This window comes from Takifugu flavidus, chromosome 6 (assembly GCF_003711565.1).
Source record: "Takifugu flavidus isolate HTHZ2018 chromosome 6, ASM371156v2, whole genome shotgun sequence".
Taxonomy (NCBI): Eukaryota; Metazoa; Chordata; class Actinopteri; order Tetraodontiformes; family Tetraodontidae; genus Takifugu; species Takifugu flavidus.
Genome location: NC_079525.1, coordinates 8,790,741 through 8,801,229, shown reverse-complemented (window position 1 = coordinate 8,801,229; position 10,489 = coordinate 8,790,741). Strand labels below are relative to the sequence as shown.

General features: G+C 45.2%; 1 protein-coding gene across 2 annotated transcripts; it reads left to right on the top strand.

Annotated features, from left to right (window-relative positions):
* LOC130527439 (uncharacterized protein K02A2.6-like) lies at positions 1-7,936 on the top strand. Of its 2 annotated transcripts, none has more exons than XM_057035973.1 (2): positions 1-895; positions 1,084-7,936. In XM_057035973.1, the coding sequence occupies exon 2, from the start codon at positions 5,908-5,910 to the stop codon at positions 7,060-7,062; it is 1,155 nt and encodes a 384-aa protein (XP_056891953.1). In that variant the 5' UTR covers positions 1-895; positions 1,084-5,907; the 3' UTR covers positions 7,063-7,936. The 2 variants fall into 2 exon arrangements, with proteins under 2 accessions (XP_056891953.1, XP_056891952.1); XM_057035972.1 differs by having other exon boundaries at positions 15-895.
* Positions 7,937-10,489: the final 2,553 nt, after the last annotated feature.

Sequence of the window (10,489 nt, the reverse complement as noted above, 5' to 3'; positions counted from 1 at the left end):
AGTATCCTCCAACAGATGGCGCCAGACGACACAACGGAGGAGGCCCTCCACGTGTCCCATCTTGAGACCACCACAGACACTACAGCAACCACCGATCCAGGGGCAGGAAGACTCAGACACCTGCTACTACTGTGGTCAGAATGGACACTGGTCACGAGACTGGCCCCGGAGGAGAGGAAGAGGGCATGGCAGAGGGTACCCGCAGGGCAGAGGACGGGGACACTCAGAGCTCCAATTCCAATCGGAACCACGGCAACAATTGGACTGACTAGAAAGAGAGGTAGAGCCGGCTGAGGAACATCCAACCACGATTCAGGCATGGTATCACACTACACCACCACTGCAACATCCACACACAAATGTGATTAACCTATTTGTATATTCATCTATTGTTATGTTAGCTACTCCTGTAACCCCGGAATTTAAATGGATTTGCATTTGGGGGCTGCCCCATTCAGAGTCAAGCATGCTATTACAATGGGCAAAAGGCAGAGTGGGCCCTGCTGCACATCTGCAAACAGATGATGCAGTGCACTGTACAGCCCACGTCGCACCAAGCCAGGACACAAATTATGTGGAGCGTTTCTACGCACAAGCCTCAGTCCACCACTGATACTATGTACTGGGATCCCATGCGCTGCGCTGCATCTGTCAACTTGTCTGTCTGTCAACCTCTTATCAATCCTGATCTTGTTCTCTTTGTCGATGGGTCAGCATCCCGGGATCCAGACACAGGCCGGTGCAAAGCCGGTTACGCAGTCTGTGACTCCCGCGGCACTGTTGAATCTGCGTCTTTACCATCCAACTATACAGCTCAAGCCGCTGAATTGGGGGCCCTTACCAGAGCTTGCCACCTTGCAGCCAACCAGTCAGTTACCATCTTCACTGATTCTAGGTACGCCTTTGGTGTAGTTCATGACTTTGGAGCATTATGGAAGCACAGGGGCTTCCTCAAGTCTGACGGCGTTCCTATTTTAAATCATCGGCTGGTGGCGGCTCTTTTGGACGCTGTCCTTCTCCCCTCACAGGTCGCAATTTGTAAATGCACCGCTCACACTAATCTCTCTGACCCTATATCTGCAGTCACTCGCCACACAGAAGGATAAGCAGCTCTGGCACCAGAAATCCGGGCACGAGTGAAAGCAGCACTGCCGTCTCCAGCGGACCAACAGCTCCATCCGTTACATCCAGGGGACTATGTGGTGATCAAGGACCTCCGGAGGACCAGGTGGAACCAGAAAAGGTGGCAAGGCCCATTCCAAGTCCTGCTGGTGACTCAGACTGTGGTGAAAGTAGCCGAGAGAGCAACGTGGATCCACGTTTCCCACTGCAAGAAGGTGCCAGAACCGAAGGAGCCGGTCAGTAGGGAGTGAAACTAGCATCCCTGCTGCTCCAAGTGGCGTGCAAGCCACCAACGAAAAAACAAGATGAGCCTCCAAGGAAAACCTTTGCATCCCAGGCGACGGACCGACCTGATCCTGAGGAAATTCCTGTGTGTTCTGGGTGTGATATCAATCACAGCAGCATTACCCATCTTCTCCCCTTCTGCCATAATTGTTTCAGGATCGGTATCTCATACACTCTTCCCACAAACTTTGACCAGAATCCGTAGGTTCGCAGACAGCATGGACCAAGATTCAACCTACATCGACGCTATAGGAGTACCACGAGGAGTGCCCGACGAGTACAAATTGGTGAATCAGATTGCAGCAGGCTTTGAGAGCACCATCTGCTGGTGGTGCACGATAAACAAAAATATGGACAGAATCAACTACATCCATTACAATGTGCAGCGACTGGCCAACTACACCAGGGATGGACTCCAAACAGTGCATGAGCAGCTGTGTGCAACTTCCATGTTGGCATTCCAGAATAGGTTGGCGTTGGATATGCTCCTTGCCGAAAGAGGAGGAGTGTGCTCAATGTTTGGAACTGAGTGCTGTACATTCATCCCCAACAACACCGCCCCCATGGGAAAGCTAACACGGGCAGTGAATGAACTAAGAACTTTAAGCGACACAATGAAAGAACACTATACTGGTTGACACCAATATATGGGACAAGTTGCTAAGTGTGTTTGGGAAATATCGGACACTCATAACGTCAGTACTAACATCATTAACAGTGTTTACAGCAATTCTTGTGTTGTGTGGGTGTTGCTGTGTACCATGTATCAGGGCTCTCTTGGTGAAACTGATTAATAAAATGATGGGAGAAAGAGTGATGCATCTGACCTATGAAGCTTTAAGGACTAACAAAGAGGAAGCAGTTCCACCAGAGACACCTGTAGTCGTCACTACAAACAGCTGGCTCAACATTGACTCCAGCGAAGATTAATCCGAATCTGAACTGGAAGAGGGTGATAAAGATGGACTAAGTTGCTGATGTATGTCAAGTTTACTGCCAAAATCAGGTTGATCCAAGTAGGATCAAAAGGGGGGAATTGAAATGGAATTTGATTGTGAAATGTAAATTGAGTGCAGAAGGAAGGGTTGAAATTAATTGAATTAATTGTTTTCTTCTCCAAACGGCTAAAAATTCCGTGACAAACTTGGTGTCAGAAGTGGGATCCTGGGTACGTCCGTCAGGACCCGACCAAGGGGCTGGCCACCTGAATCCACCAAAGGTGATTCATCCTCAAACCCTGCAATCTTAAGGAGGAGGAGGACCGAGTCGGGCCCGATCGACGGTCACAGGATTCCTCGAATTCCATGGCTGAATTTAAATCAGTAAGACGTATTTATCCTAATATTTAGAATGAATTACTGTGTAGGATAGACGCTAACCTTACTCTGCTAACCGGCGAGTGCCGCTAAACAGCTTAAATAAATACGAAAACCCTGTGAGCCCTTTGAGACGAGACCAGGTTACAAATATAAGTAAACATCAAAGGAAGTCCTGTGAATTTATTAAAATAAGACCAGGTTACGAAATGAGGTCCTGTGAATTTATTAAAATAAGACCAGGTTACGAAATGAAGTCCTGTGAGATCATTGAGGCAAGACCAGGTAATAAAGTGTAAATCCTGTGAGCAAAAAAAGAGGCAAGACCAGGTATCAAAACGTAAATCCTGTGAGCAAGAAAAAGGCAAGACCAGGTTGTCAAACATTAAAGTAAGTCCTGTGAATTTTTTTAAATAAGATCAGAAAATTCCGCGACACAGTATTTTGGTGTTTTTGGTGACTTTAGTGTGTTGGTATTTTTGGAACTTTCTAGTGAATTTTGTATCTTGTGTATGGTACGTTTCCCTGCTGTAATATTCTCAGGGAATATCTTATATATGTGTGTGTGTGCTATGCTGTAGTGCCACCTAGAGGCATTTGTTGAAAGTCGTCACTTGGTAACAAGGGGTGTGTCTATCGGGTAGAGTTGCGAAGTCAATATGGAGTACCCGTATGTATTCACAGAGCGGAAATAGAAGTTAAGCCCGCACGTTGTCCTGCTTTTTTTAATTGTACATATTGTGCAATACAAGACATGGTGTCAGAGTGACTCGAACCTGCATTGAAAAGAAGAAAATAACAGTGGAAATATGGACGTCGCTGGAGTTCCTTCACCTCGCATGGACTGGGATGCGAGCAACTTACCCGAAGCATGGTGAAAATTCAAGCTACATATGAACTTGATGTTCTCTGGCCCTTTCAAGGAGAAAAGTGAAGAGGAAAAGTGCAGCTACTTGCTCCTTTGGATCGTAGATAAAGGCAGGGGTCTTTATAACACATGGACACTTACTAAAGAGGAACGCAAGGTATTAAAAACCTATTATGACCATTTCCAAGCATATGTAGAGCCCAAAGTGAATGTGATTTTCGCTAGATACATGTTCCACCAGAAAGTACAGGGAGCTACAGAGCCTTTTGAGCAATTCGTGACTGAACTGAGACTACTTGTCAAAGACTGCAGCTATAATAATAGTGAAGAGATGGTGCGAGATCGTGTGCTCTTTGGGATTTATTCACCAAAAGTAAGAGAGAAGCTCCTCAGTGTCGAGTCTGATCTAACATTGGATAAGGCGATAGACATTGCCAGGAGCCACGGCATGGCACAAGCTCAGCTCCGGAGTTTTGCTAACAGCGGCAGCGTAAGCTCGCACGAACAGGGTGTGCACATGAGCCGGCATACATCAAAGGGTGCCGCATGGAAAACCCGCGCAGACTGGACAAAAAGAAAACAAGTGCAATACCCCAGGAATCCTCAGGAGGGAGACAGAGACCACTCCAAATTGTGTGGATACTGCGGAAACAGAGCTCACAGAGAGAAAGACACTTGCCCAGCAAAAGGAAAGCAATGCAAGATTTGCAACAAGTGGAACCATTTTGCAAAGGTATGTCATTCCAAAACACGCAAAGTACATTCAGTCAGTGAAAAAGAGCAGAACCAAGACCCAGACAATGAAGATTTGTTTATTGATGTAGTGACACAAGAAAATAACACAAATAAAACAGAGCAAGCCTATGGAAATGTGCAAGTTGGCCCAAATAAGACTGTAGTTCACTTTAAGTTAGACACTGGCACAGACACAAATGTCATAAATCCAGATATACTCAGATCTTTAGGACTACAGGATACACTGGAGCCCTCACTACGCCCACTCTATGGCTATGGAGGTGAGCAACTTAGTGTTAAGGGCAAATGCAACATAAAATGCCAATACAAGGACACTAAGCTAACGTTGAAAGTGCATGTCGTCGACACACGTGCGCCACCAGTGCTAGGCTTAAAAGCATGTCTGGACTTTGGACTGATTAAGCTCATACTATCGGTGTCTGACACACCAGATGTGTCAATTCTGGATAAGTTTGCAGATGTCTTCACAGGAATAGGACTATTCCCTGGTGAATGCACCATCCACCTGGACCCCAAAGCAATACCTGTTGTCCACCCACCAAGGCGTGTCCCCATTGCACTGCGTAAACGTCTCAAGATGGAGCTACAAAACATGGAAAAGCAGCAGGTTATCAAAGTAACAGAGCCAACCGAATGGGTCAATTCTATGGTGGCAGCAGAAAAACCTCGCACAGGCAAGCTGAGAGTATGTCTCGACCCCAAGGACCTGAACAAGGCTATCAAACAGCCACACTATCCCTTGCCCACTCTCGATGACGTCACAGCTAAGCTGGCAGGAGCCTGCTATTTCAGTGTCATGGATGCCAGATCAGGCTACTGGGCTATTAAGCTCACAGAAGAGTCATCTAAACTGACTACCTTCAACACTGTGTTTGGGCGATACAGGTTCCTCCGCCTACCTTTTGGAATCATATCAGCCCAAGACGAATTTCAACGGAGAGTCGACGAGACCTACGAGGGTCTGCAAGGAGTCACAGCCATAGTGGATGACATCCTGATTTTTGCAAAGACTAAAGAGGAACACGACAAGAACCTCCATGCAATGCTACAGCGCTCCAGAGAGCGAGGAGTGAAACTCAACCCAGAGAAGAGCACTATCTGTGCCACAGAAGTCAGCTAAAGACAAAGGTGACCTCGAAACAATACTTGGTACAATTAACTATCTGTCAAAGTTTGCCCCTAGGCTAGCAGAAACCAACACTCCTCTGCGTCAACTAATGAAGAGCACAAGTGAATTTATATGGGACGCACAGCATGATGCCGCATTCAGGAAAATGAAAGCTGATCACACGGGAACCAGGACCAGTTCTCACGTTTTATGACCCCAGCAAGGAGCTCAGACTCCAAGTCGATGCATCAAAATATGGACTCGGTGCTGTTTTACTGCAAGAAGGAAAACCCATAGGCTATGCATCCAAATCACTCAGTGACAGTGAAGTGAACTATGCCCAGATTGAGAAAGAGCTATACGCTATCTTGTTCGGATGCAAGCGCTTCCATCAGTATGTCTATGGCCGCCACACCATTGTGGAAAGCGACCACAAGCCCCTTGAGTCCATTATGAAGAAACTGCTTGCAGCAGCGCCCCCGAGGCTACAGAGGATGATTCTCCAGCTGCAGCGATATGACTTCTCCATCGTACACAGACCAGGCAAGGACATTCCTGTCGCAGACACCCTCTCCAGGAAGTCACTGTCTGACCAGGATGACAGTCTCAGAGAAGGCATGGACATGCAGGTGCACACAGTGTACAGCAACTTACCTGTCAGTGACACAAAGCTGAAGGAAATCAGAGCTGAGACTGAGAAGGATGCACAACTTGTGCTGTTGAAAGAAACGATCCAGTCAGGCTGGCCTGAGGAGAGGCCAATGTGTCCTCAGAGCATTGCAGAATATTGGAATCACAGGGCTGAACTTTCTGTGATGAACGACATCATATTCAAGAGGGAAAAAATCATCATCCCTACGCTACTGAGCACAGAAATGTTATCCCGGATACATTCAGGTCACATGGGCATGGAGAAGTGTAAACTGAGAGCCCGTGACATTTTATTCTGGCCTGGGATGAACAAGCAGATAGAGGAGATGGTTGGAAAATGCCCCACATGTCTCATATACAGACCGTCTAACACCAAAGAGCCCATGATGTCTCATCAGATCCCAGACAGGCCATGGCAAGCAGTGGCTACAGACCTGTTCACTTGGAACAACGATAACTACATCATCACAGTAGACTATTACAGTCGATACTTCAAGTTGGACAAACTACACAGCACAACGGGCCCCACCGTGATCCGCAAGCTGAAAGCAGCCTTCTCCAGGCATGGTGTGCCTCAGACCGTCGTTTTGGATGGTGGTCCTCAGTATAGCTGTAAGGAATTCGACACGTTTGCCAAAGAATGGGAGTTTACACATATCACCTCCAGCCCATACTATCCTCGCAGCAATGGCCTTGCTGAGAAAGCCGTGCACATTGCCAAGTCACTCATGGAGAAAGCCAAAGCGGATAAAAGAGACCCCTACCTCAGTCTCCTTGAATACCGTAACACACCTGTGGACAACTTCAAATCACCAGCCCAGCTGTTAATGAGCCGTCGCCTGCGCTCCATCCTACCCAACACCCACAAACAGCTGCAACCAGAGGTAGTCAACCACGGTGATGTCTACACCAGGAGAATTCAACAACAGCAGCATCAGAAGAAGTACTACGACTGATCAGCCCACCCGATGACTACACTGCAGCCAGGACAAAGCATCCGTCTCCAGGAGCATGGTCGTTGGAAACCAGCAGTCGTCATCAAGCCAGCTGACACAGAGATTCTACCACGTACGTACTACAGAAGGACAGGAGTACCGACGAAACAGACTCCATCTTCTGGAGACCAATGAGGTACACAGCGATGAGGTGAGCTCATATGAACAGTATACTGCACCACCTGCCCCACAGGCAACCGGTGACACCACACCTCCCACTGTGACTGACATTACACCACCACCCAACGTGACTGTCCCATATCAGACAAGATCTGGATGAACCGTCAAACCCAGAAGTGTTATGGACTTGTAGGTAAAGTTACACAAGGACTGAGTTTCATGACATAGTTGAACCTGTAAAATGTCATTTTGAATTAACACTGAGTTACGTTGATTATTGTTATATACTGTTTTGCCACGTTCATAAGTATCACGAAGCATGCAGAAGAAAAACACTGAAGCTTGGAATGTATGTTTCTGTTTATTGCATTAAGGAATCTGTCTACTAATAGCTGAAATTGAACATTTCTTGCACGGGTTACAGTACGTATTTCAAAGTATTGCATGGTACAGTTTCCGTATAGAATATTTTTATTTATCTCGTTATTAGGCATTTTAACCAGTAATATACTGTGCCATTTTTCAAAAGAAAGGGGATGTAATATTCTCAGGGAATATCTTATATATGTGTGTGTGCTATGCTGTAGTGCCGCCTAGAGGCATTTGTTGAAAGTCGTCACTTGGTAACAAGGGGTGTGTCTATCGGGTAGAGTTGCAAAGTCAATATGGAGTACCCGTATGTATTCACGGAGCGGAAATAAAAGTTAAGCCCACACGTCGCCCTGCTTTTTTTTAAAAAATTGTACATATTGTGCAATACAAGACACCTGCACGTTCGAGGTGTCCAATTTTTGAACTTGTGCTTCCCAGCATTCCAGGAGGACTGCCATTTTTGTGGTTGTTGAATTAAACCTGGTTTGGGACTTTTCATCACTGCGTTCTTGCCTGCTTTCGGGTCCTGTTAAAACCCAGACCGTAACACATACTTTTTTTTTTTTTTCAATTGATTGCTTCTGCTTCAAACATTCTCGGCACGACCGGCCACTCCCTAATGTAATATTGGTCATGTGACCTCAGTTCCCCAGACTGATAGATCTTTCTGGTCTAACACAAATGTTTCCCTTCGGTAAATACTAACATAGAGATGGAGTATATTTGTTTCCATGGCAACAGAGAAGGACTCTTTGGCACAATTAAGTGTACCCATCCACCTTCAGCCTATTTCATACTTGACCCCATGAACTTTAAATGAAAAATCATGCACTAAATATCACATTAATCTAAAGGATTTTCATATATGTGGGACTTGTGTGATAGAAATCACCCGAATGCAGCCATTATATGCCAAAGAAGGAGTAGTGGAAGTGCTAAAGTCTGATATATGTATGAACAAACCAACATACTGTATTTTGGTCTGATCTTCTTCACATCATTGCTCCAGCCTCCTCCTTCTGATCCTCTTCCTCCATCTACCTCTCTGTTCCCTCTGCCTGACTCAACACCACTTGGGAACTCTCTACAACTTCTCTCACAATGAATCACTCCTCAAACCTCAAAACACACCTCTATAACACTGCCTACTCTCTTCTTCTTTCTACCATTTTACCATATTTTCATGACCATAAGGCGCACTGTAATAAAAGGCCCAGTCTCAGTTATAGGTGCTATATCTGTATTTAAAACATACATAACGCGCACCATATTATTAGGCGCATGCTAAAACATACAGTAGAAAATGACAGAAGTAAAACAGTGAGTTTCGACACATTTATTGAACAAAATATTCATTCTTCTGCCACAAAACCATCAAAGTTCTCATCTTCGGTATCTGAATTAAACAGCTGTGCTATTTCAATGTCCAACATCCCAAATTCCTCTTCTTCATCATCTGAATCAGACTCACTGACCGGTTCGGCTTCAGCGTTGATGCCGACTTTTGTGAAAGGTCTTACAATACATGAAGACAGTATCATAGTCCATTTGTCTACAATCCACCCACATATAGTGGCATAACTCACCTCATAGATGTTGCTGGGCGCGGTTTCTTGTAGCAGTAGGTGCGGAAGATGGCCACCATCTCCTGGTAATCCGCGGGCAGCTGCTGCGCAACAGTTGTCCTTGTGCGTATGGAGAGATGCCGCCTCCTCATAAAGTGAAAATACCAAGACGGACCTCCTTGGAAGTGTTCAATGTCCATTTCTTCAGCAATCGCTTTGGCCTTTGGTGACAGTGGAGACACCCCTTCCAATTGTTAGCTATTCCACAACCCACTGTTCCACTCGATCTTCCAGCTCGGGCCACCTTGCTTTGTTCCCGCGGAAACTCAGCTTTCGTTCACTTTCTTGTTTTCTCCACTTTCTGACCATGGACTCATTTACATTAAAATGTCTTGCAGCTGCTCGATTGCCATTTTCAGCCGCATATTCGATGGCCTGTAGTTTAAAGTAAGCCTCATACGCGTATCGCTTGACCGGAGCCATTTTAGGGATCCTTACGTGTAGGTTTGCCGCTAATCGAGGGGCAGAGCGTTTACCGTAGTGCACCTACCAAAGGCACACAGCAGATTTTGGAACTCAGTCCACACACAAGGCGCACCATATTATAAGGCGCACTGTCGATTTTTGAGAAAATCTGTGTTTTAGATGCACCTTATAGTCGTGAAAATACAGTATTTTCATTTTTTTAATGTTTTAGTATTTGTCTTCAATTTTGTCCTGTTGATTTAGTCTTTCTGTATACTGTCCTTAAAGTTTGTCAAAGGTGCTTTTAAATTAAATTTATTGTTGTTAATTCCCTATGTGAGAATAATATAGAATGAAGAAAATGATTTTTGGTCTTTGAAAATGCCTAGAAACAAATTGGATTGTAACAGATGCCATATAAACCAAGATAGATTGAATTGAAAGTGTTTTGGGTGTTTTACGTATATCAATCGGTTCCATCTCTAAATTTGCTCTGTCTCTTTAGGATTTAATGTCGTCGAATCCTGAGCATGTCAGGTCATTCATGTCACTTCAGCCGAAACCTTTTCTAAGCAACTGAATGTGCAAAAAACTTGTAAATAGTCTCAGATTTGATCCTAGGACTTTATCAAAGACACAAGAGACAAAGATCAGATTGCAACCCCTCTAGTTTAAACACAAATTTAAACAAACTTCTGTTTGTTGTTGTTGAACAGGTGTAATACATGTACATATATCTGTAGCTCCAAAATTGTTGAATATTTTTTTCTTAGTCTTTAAAAAAATACATGACACTGTCACACTCTGCTCCAGCCCATGGACTCAGTACTTTTCCACTGCCCTGCTCACACCACACCCTCTGATCA